The following is an 18,631-nucleotide window of genomic DNA, read 5'->3' as shown; positions in this document are numbered from 1 at the left end:
GACAGAGGTCTGTGTCATGAGAGCTGGGAGTCAGTCCAGTGAGGGGGACAGGGGTCTAGAAAACAAGGTTTGGTGGCGCCTCTCTGCGGCAGAGATGGGATTGGGGGGGATCAAGTGAGGCCGGGAGAGAAGTCCATGTGCACCGCTGACAGGGTCATCAAGGCGGGGCTGGGAGAGTCCTGGTATCCTGGGGGTCCCACGGGTCATTCTCGGCTTTCCGGGATGGTGAGGGGGCTCGGCGGCGGCTACCGGGCGCCCCCTGGCGGATCCGATCCCGCCGCCGCCGCTCCCACAATGCTTGCGTAGCCCGGCTTCGGGCTTCAGCAGCAGCGGCGGCTCCAAAATGGCGCAGACTATCTTCGAGGCCCTGGAGGGTGAGCGGCGGCGGGGCCGGGGGAGGCGGCTGTTCCGCGTTGTGCCCCCTCCCGCCGCGAACCCGCCGCGCCGGGCCCAGGGCGCGTGGCGGCCGCGGGGCGGAGGGCATCGGGACCGGAACAGCCGCGGAGCGGGAGGGGCAGGGACCGGAACAGCCGCGGGAGCCGAGGCCCGGCGCGGGTGGGGGACCGAGGGGCCTGAACAGCCGCGGAATTGAGGCTCAGTGGGGCGGGAGGGGGGGCGGCGTCTCGGGAATGGAACAGCCGCGGGAGCCGAGGCCCAGCGGAGTGGGGGGCCACGGGACAAGAACAGCGGGAGAGGGAAGGCCGGGGGGGGGGGCACCGAGACCGGAACAGCCTGGGAGGGCTGGAGCCGCGGGGAGGGGCGGCCCGGACCGGAACAGCTGCAGCCGCCAGGTCCCCGGCGAGCTGGGCGCGGGGAGCAGTGTCCTGGAGGGAAGAGCCGGGGGTGGGGTGCAACCAGGCCTGGAACTGTGTGGGGTGAGCTAGGCTGCCCCGTGGATGCGAGGCTTGGGAAGGGCTGCACCCAGTGGGAACATGGGGATTTTCCAGGCAAGAATACTGGAGTGCGTGACTAACACCCTTCTCCGGGGGATCTTCCCCACCCAGGGATCTAATCTGGGTCGCAGAGATTGTGGGCAGATTCTTTACCGACTGAGCCATTAGGGAAGCACCTGAAGAACTTGCGTTGAGCACCAACTGTGTGCTTTGTGCTTTGGCATAGTGTCTCTAATTCGGGCCAGAAAAGGATTGATGCCACCCGAAAGCAGCAAACATTGGGTGCCTACTTTGTGTACCTTTCTGGGGTGCAGGGTCTTAAAAACCCACATCAAGAAAGGATGGATGCCAACGGTGTGGTTGGCCGGGTTACCGAGTTCCCAGACCCAAACCAGCAAACACTGGGCACCTGCTGGTTATCCTGTGCTCTGTCAGATCCTAGCATGTGAATGGCCCTCAGGCTCTGGGAATTGTGAGCTTTGGAGCCAGGCAAAGGCAGAGGTCTCAGACCATAAAGAATCCGCTTGCAATGCGGGAGACCTGGGTTCACTCCCTAGGCTGGGAAGATCCCCTGGAGGAAAACAGGGCAACACATTCTGGTATTCTTGCTTGGAGACTCCCCATGGACAGAGGAGCCTTGGCGGGCTACAGTCCATGGGGTCGCAAAAAATCAGACAGGACTGAGCAACTCCACACAGCACAAAGGTAAAGGACCTCCATGTGTACTTGCTGGGAGCTGGAAAGGAAGTCTTGGGGAACTCAGAGCCGGTCACAGAGTTGATGCAGGGGCGATACAGATCCAAGAATGCTCTTAGAGGAATGGGATGAGCGTGTGTGTAATCAGAGTGCAAACTGAAAGTAGGCTGGACTCTTGGTGTATGGCTGAGGCTTTGAGTCCTACAACTCCTCAGGAAGTCTCAGTCGCGTGTCTTTTAACTTTTGGAGGATCAGAATTCTTTCCCCGAAACCTCCCTAAAAGTTAAGTTTTAGGAATACTCATTGGTGAGGGACCCAGAAATTATATAATTATAGAAAAGATAATCAGTAAAAGAGGACAACCTCAGCTGGCCTTCAGTGCTGTGATGGGAGGACCAAGTCAGTGGATGAGAGGCCAGTAGGATGAGGTGAGGTCTACTTCCTCTTTAGGTTCAGGGACTCCCTCAGTGTTTGAATTTTCACTATAAGAATGTGTGTATTTTTGTGTGTGTTTTTAAAAAAACAATTTTGCTTTTGGCTTTGTTATTTATTACTTTACCTTTGCGCTGGGTCTTTGTTGCTGCACAGGCTTTCTCCCGTTGCAGCAAGCAGGGGCCACTCTAGCTGTGGTGCACATGCTTCTCATTGCCGTGGCTTCTCTTGTTGCAGAGCACAGGCTCTAGAGTGTTCAGGCTTCAGGAGTTGCAGCTCTAGGGCTCAGTAGCTGTGGCTTACCGACTTAGCTGCTCCAGAGCATATGGAATCTTCCCAGACCAGGGGTTGACCCTGTGTCCCCTGCATTGGCAGGTGGATTCTTAACCACTGGACCACCAGGGAAGTCCTGTTTGTGTGTGTGTACTGAGTAATAAAAAAAATAAAGGAAAAATCAGTTCCTTGGACTGTGTGATTATGCTGGGGTTGGAGAAGGGGAGCAGAACTGTGGGGATCCAGAAGTGACCCAGGCAGTGGGAGCTGCAAGTCCAAAACGCCTTGGGGTAAGAGAGGTCTGGGGTTCACAGGTTCATGTGAGCAGCTGGAGATGATGCTTCTGAACTTTATCTTGGCATCAGTATGGAGCTAAGAAGGAGTTTTCAGCAGGGGGGCTGCACAAGCTAATGTATGTTTTATAAAGTTCACCCTGGCTGCCCTGAGAACAGACAGGAGGGGCCAGAGTGGCAGCAGGGAGCTGAGACCACAGCCCCGTCCTGCTGAGAACTAATGGTGGCCTGGGCCCCGAGGACAGCTGGGGGATGGAGAGAAAGTGGATCTGAGAGATCTTTGGGAGACAGACTAGGCTAGACTTCCTGAAGGGCTAGAAATCAAGGTGGGAAGGGAAATAGGTTAAGGAAAGAATCAGGGGTTGTCCCAGGGGCTTTGACAGGGTGGGCGGTGGTACCCTATTCTTACTGATGAGGATTACTAGGAGAGGAGCAGACTTAGGGGTGAGGAACCACACATTTAGTTTGAGTTTTAGATTTGTTGTTCTTCAGTTGCTAAGTTGTGTCGGACTCTTTGCAACCCCATGGACTGCAGCATACCAGGCTTCCATCTCTTTCAGTATCTTCTGAAGTTTGTTTAAACTCATGTCCATTAAGTCAGTAATGCCATCCAACCAGCTCATCCTCTGCCCTCTTCCTCTCCTGCCCTCAATCTTTCCCAGCATCAGGGTCTTTTCTAATGAGTCAGCTCTTCGCACCAAGTGGCCATAGTATTGGAACTTCAGCTTCAGCATCAGTCCTTCCAATGAATATTCAGGGTTGATTTCCTTTAAGATTGACTCATTTGATCTCCTCGTTGTCCAAGGGAATCTGAAGAGTCTTCTCCAGCACGGTAGTTCGAAAGCATGAGTTATAGAGGCATAGGTAGGCAGCATTTTTATCAAGCACTTTATTTTTTTAGGGCACTTTTAGGTTTACACAGTTGAGAGGAAGATGCAGAGACTTCTTTGATCTTACACATTCATAACTTCCCCTTTAATCAACATAACTCACCAGAGTGGTACAGTTGTTACCAAGAGTGAACCTGCACTGATACATCGTAAGCACTCAAAGTCCATCATTTATCTTTTTTTTTTTTAAATTATTTATTTTTGGTTCTGCTGGGTCTTCATTGCTGCACGTGGGCTTTCTCTAGTTGCGGCGAGTGGGGGCTGCTCTTCGTTGTGGTGTACAGGCTTCTTATCGTGTTGGCTTCTCTTGTTGCCAGCACAGGCTCTAGGCTCTCAGGCTTCAGTAGTTGTGGGTCATGGCCTCTAGAGCTCCGGCTCAGTAGTTGTGGCCCACAGGCTTGATTTCCCCTTGGCTTGTGGGATCTTCCCGGACCAGGGATTAAACCCATGTCTCCCTCATTGGCAGAGTCTTACCCACTGGACCACCAGGGAAGTTCCCATCATTTATCTTGAGTTTCACTCTTCGTGTTGTACATTCTACTGCACAACTGTATAATGACATATCTACCATTGTTCTATTAGCATATAGAATATTTTCACTGCACTAAAAATTCTCTGTATTCTGCCTGTTCATCAGTCCCCCCACCCCCGCAACCACTGATCTTTTTATTGTCTCCACAGTTTTGACAGGCAGTATTTTTCATTTAATTTTTTAAATTTTGGCTACACGGATCTTCATTGCAATGTGTGGGCTCCTCTAGTTGCCGCCTGTGGGATGTTAGTTCCCCAACCAGGGATTGAACCCACATCCCCTGCATTGGAAGAGGGATTCTTAACCTCTGGTCCACCAGAGACGTCCCAGGCAGTACTTTTTTAAATTAAACTTTTTATTTTGAAATCTTTTTGTTTCTGTAGCTTCACATGCAGATGTAGAAATAATACCGGAGATTCTGTTTATCCTTTACTTGGTTTCCCCCAGTGTAACATCCTGTAAAGCTATCCTATAATATTACAACCAGTGGCTCTACAGAACCATCCTTTCACTGCAAGATGTTGCTCTTTTTGTAGCCACATCCACCTCTTCCCCTGCTCCCCATCCCCCATGTCTGGCACCCTGATCTGTTGTTCTCTGTTCTCCATTTCTTTCTTTTTTAAATTGGGGGAAAATTGCTTTACAGTGTTGCGTTGGTTTCTGCCCTGTGACAACACAAATCAGCCATGATTATACATATATCTCCGTTTCTAAAATACTATCATTTCAAGAGTGTCATGTAATTAAAATCATAAAGTATATAACCTCTGAGAATGGCTTTTTTCACACATTGTAATTCCCTGGGATTCACCCAAGTTGTGTCTTATATCAATAGTTTGGCCCTTTTTACTGAGCGAGGCTCTGTGGTGTGGATGAACTGCAGTTTGTTTAACTATTCACCCCCTGAAGGACATCTGACTTGTTTCCAGTTTTTTACTGTTATGAATAAAACCGCTATAAACGTTCAGGTACAGGTTTGCACACAAATGCTGATGTGCAATTTCGCATCATGATCGAAGATTTACTGAACCTCGTTCTGGGGAGGATGGACCCCAAAATGGTTTGACACTCAAGATAATAGGGAGAACTAGATGAGGGTGAGTGAGGATTCTCAGGGAGAGTGGAAGAGTGAGAGGCGAGAGAGAGCCAGACAGAAGGAACCCTTCAAAACAGAAATATGTAGGAGACAGACAGGAGAAGAAAGTGAAGGAGGCAGGGAAGTAGCAAGTGGAAAGATGGGCGAAGACCCAGGAAACTGGCGCCCTGGAGCCTTGGAAGAGGGTGTTTCAAGAAGGAATGTCCAGTGCTGCCGGCTGCTCTTTGGTGATTCTGGTGGACTGTTGGGGGCTTAAGCCCCCCCTGGAGTGGGTGGAGGAGGATTGCAAAGTGGCCAGAGAAGATGGAGGGTGTAGACAACTCTCAGTGGATGCTTGATGTTGAAGGGAAGAGAGATGAGAACATGGGTTCGATGGAGTCTGTCTAGAGAGACCTGAATGTGTGTAGCCGCTGATGAGAAGGAGAGGTTGTGGGCACAGTGTGAGAGGGGCCAGCTGGTGGAGAGTGGCTTCTGCAGGAGCCGGAGAGGATGGAGAGAAGGCTGGCCTCAGGAGGTGCACAGCCCGTACCGTCACAGGGAGAAGTATGGATTCAGTCTGACCGCAGGATCAAATGGTTTTCAGTGAGGGGCTGGGGTAGGTGTCCAGGTCAGAGCTGAGAGGTTGACTGTGAGGATGGAGAGAAAGAGGCAGCCCTCTGGGTTATTTGGGAGGGAGGTAGTATGCCTTGGGGGCCACTTAGGTGTGAGGGGGCCTGTCCTCCAGCTTGTGACTTGGCTGGACAGCGTACTACTGAGAATCGCAACAGTGACAGCTGATTGGAAAACGTAAGTGTAGTCAACTTCTCAAGAACTGCCCCCAACCCCTGACCCAAACCCAGATTGCGCTGTTTATTGAGGACCTGAAAAAATAAGCACACATTAGAAAACAGGAGAAGCCCAAGTACAAACAGACTTGTGGCATTGTGGGGTGTGGTTGGGGAAGACTCAGTAACATGATTTCCAGAGGGGTTATTGCCCTTTGGATTAGATTCATCCATGAGTAAGAGAGAAGCCCAACCTAGCACTGGCTTAAACAGGCTAGAAGTTTATTTCTCTCGTGTGGGAGTCCAGAAAAAGGCCCCCTACAGCTGTGACAGTGGCCGTGTTCTACCAGTCCCCAGAGGCCCAGGATCTAGCCAGTTTTTTGCCCTGCAGTGGCTAGGGCCTGGCCCTTGTCCTCATGATCTGGGATGGCGGCTGGACTTCCCACCATCATCTTCTTGTTCTAGGAAGCAGGATGGAGGATCAGACAAAGAAGGAGGTCTCCTACCAGGTAGTTTTTAAGAAAACTTCCCCAAAACTCCTATTGGCCAGAACTTAGACATTCTCTAGCTGCAAGAGTGGCTGAGAAATGTGATCTTTCTTTTGGGGCCATGTTTCTAGTCCCAAATATTGGGTTCTGTTATAGTAGAAGCAGGAGAGAATGCATATCAGGGCATGGCCAACCACTTTTGCCATCGGAGCCTTGCAGCGGGTCTGGCTTTTAAGGGTGAAGTCACAGCAGGATGCTGGGTTCACCTTCCAAAAAGACTGCTTTTCTTTCTTCAGGAATGGACAATCAGACTGTCCTGGCCGTCCAGTCATTGTTGGATGGCCAAGGAGCAGTTCCTGATCCAACTGGCCAGAGTGTCAGTGCACCCCCTGCTATCCAGCCACTGGGTAAGTATCTGCTCAGGTTCATCAGTGGGAAGGGTAAGGGGCTTCCTGTGGAAAACAGGTGGGGCTGATGGGGGGTGTGGGAGTGAACTGCCCACTGTGGTCCGCAGGTTGTCCTCCGATGTCTGAACCCTCTCCCTTTCCTCCCAGCCTGGATCTTCAGGCTCAGACCTTTCTCTGCTTAGCTCTGAGGCCACTGGTCCTCAATCCCCTAGTAAGTGTGGGGATCATGACAGAGAATGACTAGGAGCCCTGATGTTTGTGCCTTTGACCCAAAGTAGTTCCTCAGCCTCCTCACTATGACACTAAACATGAGTCTCTCCAATTTACAACTCAGGCTCTTGAGACAAGAAGAGGGCTTTTGTTAGAGCCCTGTATGAGTCTGTGTGTTCATCTATTCATGCTACAAAGATTTTTGAGTACTTGGGAACCATGCTGGGGAAAGAGAGATATGCACCTAGTTTGAATCCATGCTCCTGAAGTTTGGCTCTGTGACCTTGGGCAAATGAGTTAACCTCTCTGAGCCTCAGTTTCCACGTATGTACAATGAGGATGGTAGTCCACCTCATAGTAATCTTGTGAGGGTACTTGGTACTTGGGATTTGGTTTTAGCTGTTGTAAATAAGAAATGCAAGTTTCTTGTAATTTGTGCACGATTAACGTTTCTCTGTGGTATGAAGTCCCAGTGACTCAGACCCCTTCTTCTGTATGGCTCTGCTGCTCTCAGCATGGGTTCCAAGATGGCTGCTCCAACCTCCCACTTTCATTTCCACACTCCAGCCAATAGGAAGGGAGGAAAGAAGGAAGTGGAAGTCACACCCCTTCCTTTTAAGAGAAAATTGTAGGGACAGAATACTTCTTCTCTTATTCTATTGGTCGGAGTTTAGTCACATGATATGTCTAGCTGCAAAGAAGTCTAGGAAATAAGTTCTTTAACTAGATGGCCATGTTTCTCACTAAAATTTATATTGTTTAAGAAGGAAGAGTGAATACTGAAAATTTTGGCACAGTACATAGCCTGTAGTGGGCCTTCTGTTATGGGTGGTGTTAACTGTAGCTAATCTTTCATTTAGTTTTGCATGCATTCAACAGACATCCACTGAAGTCTTCCTATGTGCCCAGAAAATATTGTAGTTATGGTGGTAAATAAGACGTATTTCCTTCCCTTGCAAAATATGGTGGTGATGGGGAAAATGTGATGAGAGGTTTGCTCAGAGGAAGGAACTGTGAACATTGCTTTAGGAGGGCTGCCTGGAGGAGGTGACATCTAGGCTGAGCCTTGCAGAATGAGTCATTCTGGGAGAGGCAGCTTGGCAGGGGGAGCAGGGGATACAGAGGCACCCAGGAGTGTGATCATGCAGCCCATTTGGGGACTGGTGAATAAATAAATTCAGGCAGGATAAAGATTCTGACTGTCTCAACCTTGAAGCGAAGCCACCTTACTATTTCCTGATTTCTCATTTTTTTGATACCTGTGTGAACCTGGCTGGATATTCCTGAAGGTGCTGATGTGATTTGAAAGCTCATGGGAAGCACAGAGTTGATGCTTGACCCTCAAGCACTGAGTGATGGAATGCCGTTAGTTTGCCTTTCTCATGGTCCAGCCATGGGCCTCCCATTTCTCACTGATGCCCTCTCCTTTTTTGTTGCTTTTTTCCGTTATTTCTCTCCTTCTGCTACTCTGCGGGTGTGATCCTTAGATGATGAGGATGTCTTTCTCTGCGGGAAGTGTAAGAAGCAGTTCAACTCGCTTCCAGCGTTTATGACCCACAAGAGGGAACAGTGCCAAGGGAGTGCCCTGCCCCTGGCCACAGTCTCACTGGCCACCAACAGCATCTACACACCTTCGGCAGCACCCTCAGCCATCCAGCAGGCCCCGCCTCCTCCCAATCGCCAGGTATTCATTCATTCGTTTCGTTCATTCAGCTTTGAAGTCTTTTTTGAGCACCCACTGTGTGTCATGCTCTTTGTGGGCACCAGGGGTACAGGAGTGGACAGAGAGACCAGGTCACTGCTGCCGTGGCAAAAGGTAAGATAGACACCACCCAAAACACATGTGGAGATGGACTTCTCCCAGGACAAGTGCAGAGGGGGGATACCAGGACAGGGCTGGGAGGTTTTGCCCTTTTGTCTGTGATGCTCAATGGGATGAGCTCTGAGAAAAGGTGACATTTGTGCAGAGACCTTGGGAGGTGAGAAATAGTCATGCAGCATCTTGGGGAAAGAGTGTTCTGGGGGCAGATCAGCAAGTGCAAAAGCCCTGAGGCGGGAGTGTGCTGGATTTATTCCAGGAACAGCAAGGAGGTGAGAGGGGCTGGAGCTGAGTGAGTGAGGAGGAGGGTAAGAAGTGATATGGTCAGAGAGGCAAGAGGGAGACCCTGGCAAATCGTGTGGCTTTTACTCTGCATGAGATCCGAGCCATGGGAGGGTTTTGAGCAGGAGAGGGATATAGTCTGATTTACGGAGAAGGAAATGGCAACCCAGTTCAGTATTCTTGCCTGGAGAATCCCATGGACAGAGGAACCTGGCAGACTACAGTCCATGGGGTCACAAGGAGTCGGACACGACTGAGCGACTGACAACAACAGCAACAAATACTTCAGTTAGATAACTGCAGCTGCTGTAGAGACCAGATTTTTTTTGTTGTTCAGGAAATAACTTTTTATTTTATATTGGAGTCCAGTTGATTAACAACATTGTGTTACTTTCAATACAGCAAAGTGATTCAGTTTTACATATACATTTATCTATTCTTTTCAAAGTCTTTCCCCATTTAGGCTGTTACGTAGTACTTTGCAGAGTTCCCTGTGCTATAGGATAGGTCCTTTTTGGTTATCCATTTTAAATGTAGCAGTGTGTACGTGTCAATCCCAAACTCCTTAACTGTCCCCAACCCTTACCCCAACAGATTTTGATGAGAGTCAAGAGAAAAGTCCAGAGACCCACTGGGAGACTACTGTATAAATCCAGCAGTGGGCGGTGGTGTGTGGCTTTACCAGGATAATAGCAGTGGAGTGGAGAGAAGGGATGAGACTTTAGAAATATTTTGAAAGTGGAACTGGCCGAGGCAGTGGCTGGATTGGATGTAGGGGGTGAGATTAAGAGGAGGCAAGTGTGCCCAGAGTTGGAGTTGCCATTAACTGAAGTGGGGAGAACGTGGAGGAGATTTGGAGTTCAGCTGCTCATGTTGAATTTGAGATGCCCACTGGACCTTTAAGTAGAGGTGATGAAAATGCAGACAGATAGACAAATCTAGAGGTCAGGTAACCACGCTGGGGGTATCTGGAGAAGCTTCCAGAGTCCTCAGTCAGGAACACAGTTCTAGAGCAAAGACACCATGGATGGGAGCTCAGAGGGAGTAAAGAATCCCCATAAAGGAGGCTGGGCTTGTCCCAGGATGCCAGGTCATGGGGTTAGATTTCCCTTTAACTTCCTCTTATCTCTTTCTTCCTCTAAAATGAGGGGTCTCCAACTTCCGGGATCTAATGCCTGATGATCTGATTAATAATAATAGAAATAAAGTGCACAATAAATTTAAGGCTCTTGAATCATCCGAAACCACCCCCCTGCTCCGTACCTAGTCTGTGGAAAAATTGTCTTCCATGAAACTGGTCCCTAGTGCCAAAAAGGTTGGGGACTGCTGCTCTAAAACATTAATCTTTCCCCCGTGGTTGTATACACATAATTCTTGCCATCAGGATAAACATTCTCACCCCTAGATCCCTAGGACAGTGTGCACTGAAACTTTTCAAGTTACCACAGACGCTTTCTAACACAGAACATAGTCGTTTTTCTCACTTCTTGATTATGAGTTTCATTTAGTAGAAGATGTTCCTTCTTTCCTGACTCCCTTTCTATTTTCAATAGAAGAGAGGGAAATTCTTCCAGTCCTGGGCAAGGAGAAAACCTTTGCACACAATCAATTGGTTAGGGGCAAACCCAAATCCCTCTGCCTAAGTGAGCTGGATGGACATGGAAATGATTTCCCATTTTTTTTGTCTCAGGCTAATGCATATAGCATTGTAAAAATACGTGTCACTGTCTTTCCTGGCGGTGACATGGGGTGCGTCCCTAACCTGCCCAGGCTGTCCTTGCTTGGTTGAGGGCAAGGACTTCTGTTGGAATTGGGGACTCATTTGCTGCTGTCCCCAGGGGTCCTATAGACAGGTGACTTAAGAAGATGCCAGAAAAGAATGGCAACAAATAAACACAACACCCTTTGCATTTACAACGGGAAAGTCACTGCATGTTTGACACCCTCTTGTAAGGTCTGCCATTCATCTTTGCTGTTAACCTGAGAGCGTATTAATATATTTTCACATACTTACTGAAGTACCCACAGGAGTTACATAGTAGTATTGTTTGGATTTTTAAAGATGAGAATATATAATGTACCTATTATTATAAAATTTAATTTTCCATGCAGTACCTCTTACTTGCCTTCTGTAGTATTCTATCCATGACTATATTACATGTTTTTAAATCTAGCCTCCTATTGATGGACATCAAGGTTATTTCCAGTTTTTCACTATTAGAAAAAAGGCTGTGCAGGGTACTCTTTTTTGTGTGGACTCCTTGTGGACAGGTATGAATGTTTCTCTAGGACAGAGGTCAGGAAAGATTGTTGCTGGATCATAGGTTATAGACGTTGCAGGGAGGTGTAACTTATTCTCCTCGTTTGATAGATGAGGAAATGCAGATTGAGAGAGGTGGTGTGACTTTCCCAGGGTCATGTGACAGGGAGCAGTAGCAGAGGTGGAGATGGACTCTAGGTCTGTGGGACTCCAGACCCAGATCTTTTCTACCATGCCGTCTGCTTCCTTCCAGAACGTCAGACATGTTCTTTCCATGTCTCTCTCACTGTCCAGATCTCCACGTACATCACAGTGCCCCCGTCCCCGCTGATCCAGACCCTGGTGCAGGGGAACATCTTGGTAAGCGATGACGTGCTCATGTCCGCCATGTCAGCCTTCACGTCCCTGGACCAGCCCATGCCCCAAGGCCCCCAGCCTGTGCAGGTAAGGAGGTGGCCAGTTTCTCACAGGATCTTGATTTTTGGTCAGCAGGTTGATTCCTGCAGATTCAGACTCTCATAGAAAGAAAGGGGCTTGACCCCAGCTCTTCTTCAAGCTAAGGAGGACTGTCTGCTCTCCCTTGGCCAGCCCTTCTGTGGATGGGGAAGCTGATGTGTTCAGCTGGGACCCATAGCCTGACTTTGGGGTTTCATAGCCATAGTCCAGTTCTTTTGACTCGTACTTTTATTCTTTTTTTTAAAAATTACTATATTTTTAAAAATTTTGTCTGTGTTGGGTCTTCATTGTTGTGCGCACAGGCTTTTCTCCAGTTTGGGAGATTGGGGGCTACTCTTTAGTCGCTGTGTACAGGCTTCTCATTGCAGTGGCTTCTCTTGCTGAAGAGCACAGGCTCTAGGGTGAGCAGGTTTCAGTAGATGTGGCTCGAGGACTCAGTAGTCAAGGCTCCTGGGCTCTAGAGCACAGGCTCAATAATTGGGGCACATGGGTTTAGTTGCTAAGCGGTATGTAAGATCTCCCTGGATAAGGGATCAAACCCGTGTCCCCTGGGTTAGCAGGTGGATTCTTTACCACTGAGCTACTAGGGAAGCCCTTCTATTTTTATTCTTTGTGGAAGTGTTCCATGTCCATTAGAAAAACACTAGAAAGTACACAAAAGAAAAGTTTTTTTTTTTTTAAGTTTATTCTTAATATCGAAAGAGACAGGGCAACCGACTGAATTTGCAATTCTTGGTTGGATTCTAGATAGGGTGTGGGGGTTTGCAGTGAGGGAAGCCTTAAAGGCCTTACTGGGACACTTAGGGAGATAAGAATATGGAGGAATTTGAATATTTTAGATAATAGTATTATATCTGTTCAATTTCCTGTGTGTGTTCATCAAATGTTACATAGGAGGATGTCCTTGTTCTTAGGAGATGCATCTGAGTAGTTTTAAGGAATCAAGTGTCATGATGTTTGTAGCTAACTTTCAAGGGGCTTAACAGAACGCAGGAATATATGTGTGTATATGTACACACACATGTGTACTGCAGATGCGGCAAGATGGTAACAACTGGTGACTTAAATGAGGTAGAAAGAGCATTCATTGTATTCTGTTTGCAGCCTTTCTGTAGGTTTGAAATTCTACAGAATAAAAATTGGAAAGTCAAACAAGCACTCTTACTCCCTCCACTGAGAGAAAACACTACCAAAATTTTGGTGTCTGGATTTCCTGACCTTCGAATGCAAATAGAGATAGAAATAGCTTTTTATATAAATATGTTTAAAATATACCCATCTATATAAATGGATTTATATGCACTGTTCTGGAACTTGCTTTTCTCACTTTGTTTGTGCACTCAGTTGTATCTGACTCTTTGTGATCCCATGGACTGTAGCCCACCAGGCGCCTCTGTCCATGGAATTTTTCCAGGCAAGAATACTGGAGCCGGTCGCCACTTTCTACTCCAGGAGGTCTTCCTGGCCCAGTGATTGAACCTGAGTCTCTTCTATCTCTTGCGTTAGCAGGCGGATTCTTTACCACTGCACCACCTGGGAAGCCCTTTCTTACTTTGCTTTTTGTTTAACATCATTTTCTATCTATGCCTACAACCCTGCATCAGTATTTACTGAGGTGTTCCTCGGAACAGTGGCTCCCTGGGATTTTCCAGTAGAAAAAGGATCATTGGTCCAAGCAGCCTGAGGTGGAAGCATTGCACTTCTTCCCTTGCTGTGTCCCTGGGTTTTTCCTTCAGTAAATACTTCAGAAATACTTTTGATTTTGTCAACCCTGATTTTTCCCCCGACATATTTGACCATGGAACCCAAGGAACAGCAATTAAGAGAAGCACCCTTTATTGAATACTGATCAGCACCATTACTGTAACAGCCACAAAGGATTCTGTTCCATTCCAGGTGGGTGGACCATCCTGTCTTTAGCCAAACTTCCAGTGGGAGGACATGTAGTCGTTGCCAGTTTTTGCTATTATAAAAATGACAAGTAACATCTGTGTATGGTTATCTTTGCCTACCTGGTTGATTTTTTTTGTAGAATCAATTGCTAGAAGTCAGTGGCTGTGTTTCAAGGATCCACAGCCACCCACACATTTCGTGACTCTCTAGAAAGACTCCCAGGACTCAGGATGCTTGTGCTCTTGGCTGGTTTAATGTAGAAGGGTACATAGCAGGACCAGCAAGGAAGAAAGACCCAGCAACTGGAGTCTGCAGGAAATCAGCATTCTTCCAAGTCTCCAGCTTTCTTTGCCTCAGGAAAGTGGGGAGAGGCTGCTCGGGGGCATACGGCATCCTCCAGCAGTCAAGAGTGCCCAGAGTTTCTGCCAGGAAAGAACACCTCTGACTCTAAGGCCAGGGCTTCTGTTGAGGATGTCATGTAGGCTTCCAGCCACAGAGCACAATTCCAGATACCCAGGTGGGAAGGAGCTGTTCACCATAAATCACATTGTTGTGCAAACTGTCTAGGTAGTTGGACACTAGGGCCAGTGCCCCAGGTGGGCAGAACAGCCTTAGCAACATAGGGAACCTGCAGGACTTCCCTACAGTCCAGTGAGTAAGACTCCGAACTTCCAAGACAGGGAGCGTGGGTTTAATCCCTGGTCCACATGACGCACAGTGCAGCAAAACAAACAAACAAACAAAAAACCGGGGAACCTTCTACAAGGCAGGTTCTCAGATGCCAGTTCAGAGCCAGACCTACAAGCAAGCCCTTCTAAAGACAGCAACATTAGGCCCGCTCTATGAACTCATTTCTGTACTAGCTGGGCCATTTTTGCTGACTTTCATAGAGAAAAAAGACAGCAATACCAGACTGATGGCTCCTTGGAATTCTCCCATGATTTGGTTTCCATGCCTGCTCTCTGCCTTTTCCTCTCTTCTTCCCACATGGCTGGCTAAGGCAAGTGTCCTTCCCTGCTGATAAATCAGACAGCTGGTCTCAGGAGGCTGTGACAATTTAATTTTCTCTTGTGATTTCAGAGTAACCTGAATATGCATCCTGCACCAAACTACCTGGCCCAGCCTCCACCTCCTCCTCCGCCCCCTCCACCGCTGCCTCCGCCCCCACCCCCTCAACCCCCACCACCCCCACCCCAGAGCCTGGGCCCCGCTGGGCGTCCCAACCCTGGCGGGAATGGCGTCGTGGAGGTGTACAGCGCCACAGCACCCCTCACCGGGAGTGGAACGGTAGAGATCCAAGCACTGGGAATGCAGCCCTACCCACCCTTGGAGGTGAGCAGACGCTGGGGCTCAGGGTGAAGAGGGGAAAGCTGGTCATAGTCGTCATGGATAACCTGAGCCTTTTCTGATGCCAGAGATACTGTGGGGGCAAAACCAGCTCAAGCTATCATACGTGTAAAAGTAAAATGCACCCCATGAGAAGGTGGAATGAAGCAGGGGTTGTAGCAGAAATACAAGCTGCCCTCAGGGAGCTCAGGACAGTCAAGAAAATACCTGCCTTTGGGGAAAGGATTCCAAAATTATATATGTGAGTGTCTCATATGTTTTAGCAAGCTAGGTGTATCAGTTAGCTATGGCTGTGTAAGAAATACAGTATATGGGGAAAGGTGTTTATTGTTCTCACGTCTATGGTGGTCAGCTTGGCAACTGCTGATCTTGGCCGGGTGCTCCCACACGTCTGGAGGTTGGCTGACTGGCTGCTGCTCTAGAGTGGCCTGCTGCTGCTGCTAAGTCACTTCAGTCGTGTCTGACTCTGCGCAACCCCATAGACGGCAGCCCACCAGGATCCCACATCCCTGGGATTCTCCAGGCAAGAACACTGCAGTGGGTTGCCATTTCCTTCTCCAATGCATGAAAGTGAAAAGTGAAAGTGAAGTCGCTCAGTCGTGTCCAACTCTCAGCGACCCCATGGACTACAGCCTACCAGGCTCCTCCATCCATGGGATTTTCCAGGCAAGAGTACTGGAGTGAAGTGCCATTGCCTTCTCCACTAGAGTGGCCTAGGGTGGAATAATCAGGTGGGGTGACCCAGCTCTCCTCCATGCATCTTTCCTTCTCAAGCAGGTTCCCCAGGCATAGCCTCACCACAGTGGTGGACGTGCAGTAATGCAAGCAGAAATGCTCAAGACTTCTTGAGGCTTAGGCTTGTAAGTGACACAGTGTCACTTCTGCTGGTGAAAGCAGGTCACAAGGCCAGCTTAGGTTGAAGGAGTACGGAAATAGTTGCCACCTCTCGATGGGAAAAACTGCAGGTCACACTGGAAAGGGCCTGGGTACCAGAAGAAGTAAAGAGTCGAGGCCATTCAGTCAGCGTACAGGATACCTTGCTTCATTGCACTTTGCAGATATTGTGTTTTTTGTCGAGCAAGTGTATCAGTTCCCTTTGTGTCTCTGTGTCAAAATTTTGGTAATCTTTACAACATTTCAACCTTTTTCATTGTTATTGTATTTGTCATGATGATCTGTGATTTTTGATGTTATTACTATTACTTGCTGAAGGCTCAGATGTGGTGGGCATTTTTTTGGCAATAAAGTCAAAAAATTTTTCTTTAATTAAGATACATACTTTTTTTAGGATGTAATGCTATTGCATACTTAACAGATTACAAGATAGAGTAAACATAACCTTTTTTTGTAAACAACTTTTTTTCATAAACATAACTTTTTTATGCACTGGAAAATAAAAAAAAAAACCTTGTGTGACTTGCTTTATTGTGATATTCACCTTATTGCAGTGGTCTATAACTGAACCCACAATATCTTCAAGGTGTGCCTGTGTCATATATACTATATTAATTCCCAGCTGAAGAGTTTCGAACTATAAGCAGTGTACTCTCAAGGCACTGAGACTTCAGAACCATGCCATGCTCAAGTGCTAGGGGGCATGGTTATGACAGAAGGAGCCTACCTGCATCTGAGGTCACATTATCTCAGACTCACTCTAGAATCCAGTCGTACAGACATTCTGTTAGGTAGTCTCTCTGAAAAGAGAACTAGACTGGAGGAAAATTCCACCACCAGCCCTGTAATGTTATACCCTGCAGGAGGATTTTCCCTACCCTGGGAGAATAAAGCAAGGACTTGGCTGAATTTTTAAAAAATTAATATATGTGTATGTATGGCTGAGTCCCTTTGCTGTTCACCTGAAACCCTCACAACATTGTTTGTTGATCAGCTATACCCAAATACAAAATAAAAAGTTAAGAATCTAATTGAGTCACCAATTGATCAGTAAAAATGACTTGTAAATTTTGTATTTAAATATTTAAATAAATATTATTTTAAAATTTAAAAATAATTTAGCTAATGAGATGCTGCAAGGATGACGGTGGCCTCATAGACAGAGGGGCCAGCATAGGGATAGCTGCTGTTACTGATTTTTCATGTAGACAAAAAGTGCTCTCTGAAAACAGCCTAAACCGTCTTTGATTTTGCATCCTTGGCACCTAGCAGAGACCTGGCCTGTGGGACACCCACAGTTGGTATCTGAAACACGGTGCTTTGACCTCAGTTTCAGAGAAGAGACTCTAGAATGGGAACTCCACTTGTAGAGCTGTGAGGTTAATGAGAACTAACCCAGTGGCAGTCATATCATTGCTCAGGAATGACCTGGATGGTGGATGAATTCATTCACTGTGACAAATATTGAGTGCTGTATTGGTCAGGAAAATTGAAACCACTCTAGGTATTTTTTTTTTTTTTCACTCTAGGTATTTCTAACAGAGGGATTTCATACAGGAAGTTAAATCTGTAGGGCTGATGGAAGGGCTGGAGGAGTAAAAGGCAGGGTTGGCAAGAACCACTCGTTTTCAGGGTCACTGTTGTGGCTTGGCCCTTGTAACCAGGACACTGTACTTGGTGAGAAAACTGTAGGATTCTGTTGCTGAGGTTTCAGCTGCCCTGCCGTCCTCGGGGCTGGTAATCAGGAGGGGAATGTAGGGTTCAGCTTGCCACTCCAAAACTCATGACTGCTAACCTGCCTGTCTCCCAGCATGGCTGCCAAGGAGAACAGTTTCTACCTCCCTTCCGCCTTCAAATCTCATGCAGATGCTTCTCATGGGCAGAACTTAATTTGTGTTCAGAACTGTGCTGGCAGGAGTACTTGAGAATGTGGTTTCAAGCTTGCCACCTCTGCATTTCAGGGGAGAGCACGGGTGGGTATAGGAAGTGCCAGGGGCCAACAGGCAAGACCTGGCAGAAGCACCTAGTGGTGCTGTATTAGATGCCTGAGACCTCCAAAATTGAATTCATTCATTCAGCAAGTGTTTATTGAGTGCCCACTCTGTGCCAGGCATTGCTCTAGGCCTGGGAATAGAGGAAGAAACAAAAGCAGAGCAGAAGTCCCTGCCTGCATGAAACTAGGCAGATAATAGGGTAAGTAAGTAAAATGCATAATTTATTAGATAATGATGCATCTAAGGAGGAAAATGAAACAGAGGAGAGGAAGTGGAATTTGGGGTAGAGCAGCCCAGGAAGACCAATGAATGATAAGTAGATGAAGGAATAAGTGAATTCTTTACAATACCCAGTGTCATGATGTGAGCTTAGTGGTCACTGAATTTGGGTGGCTCAGAATTCCTTTGGTAATTTCTCATGGCTTCAGTGTCGATTCCTAGTCAAGGGATGCCTGCTGTTGTGGCATCAGGCAGAGTTGGTTAAGAAGTGGAGTTGCTGGTGAGGGCATAGACCCTTCTGACTTCCTAGTTCTCCTGTGCAAGAAGTCTACTACTAACAACAATAATAATGGCCGTCACAACAGCTGATGTTGATTGGGTACTTACTACTTGCCAGGCCCTCTTCTAAGGTCTATCCTCATATGGGGTTGCTATAATTAGCAACCCATTTTACAGATGCAGAAACTGAAACAAGTTAAAAGACTTGCCCAAG

At 47.6% G+C, this 18,631-nt stretch overlaps 1 protein-coding gene across 5 annotated transcripts in view; it reads left to right on the top strand.

Moving 5' to 3' along the window:
- The first annotated feature begins 248 nt into the window (after positions 1 to 248).
- Positions 249 to 18,631, top strand: part of ZNF341 (zinc finger protein 341) — a 40,187-nt gene continuing 21,804 nt past the window's right edge. For 2 of the 5 annotated variants that reach the window (XR_015139124.1, XM_086332313.1), the window contains exons 1-5: positions 249 to 374; positions 6,654 to 6,764; positions 8,462 to 8,658; positions 11,630 to 11,779; positions 14,765 to 15,016. Coding sequence is in view for 3 of the 5 variants with exons in the window: in XM_086332313.1 (XP_086188439.1) it covers positions 344 to 374; positions 6,654 to 6,764; positions 8,462 to 8,658; positions 11,630 to 11,779; positions 14,765 to 15,016 (741 nt within the window). In the remaining 2 variants the exon portion in view is untranslated. Of the gene's footprint in view, positions 375 to 5,789; positions 5,892 to 6,653; positions 6,765 to 8,461; positions 8,659 to 11,629; positions 11,780 to 13,601; positions 13,688 to 14,764; positions 15,017 to 18,631 lie in introns of those variants that run through there. The other 3 variants (XM_086332316.1, XM_086332314.1, XM_086332315.1) reach the window with 3 other exon arrangements.

Source organism: Bos grunniens, chromosome 13 (genome assembly GCF_055505025.1).
Source record: "Bos grunniens cultivar Pamir isolate PY7600 chromosome 13, Bosgru_T2T1.0, whole genome shotgun sequence".
Taxonomy (NCBI): domain Eukaryota; kingdom Metazoa; phylum Chordata; class Mammalia; order Artiodactyla; family Bovidae; genus Bos; species Bos grunniens.
The sequence above is the reverse complement of the archived record's forward strand: the minus strand, read 5'-3'. Positions and strand labels throughout refer to the sequence as shown.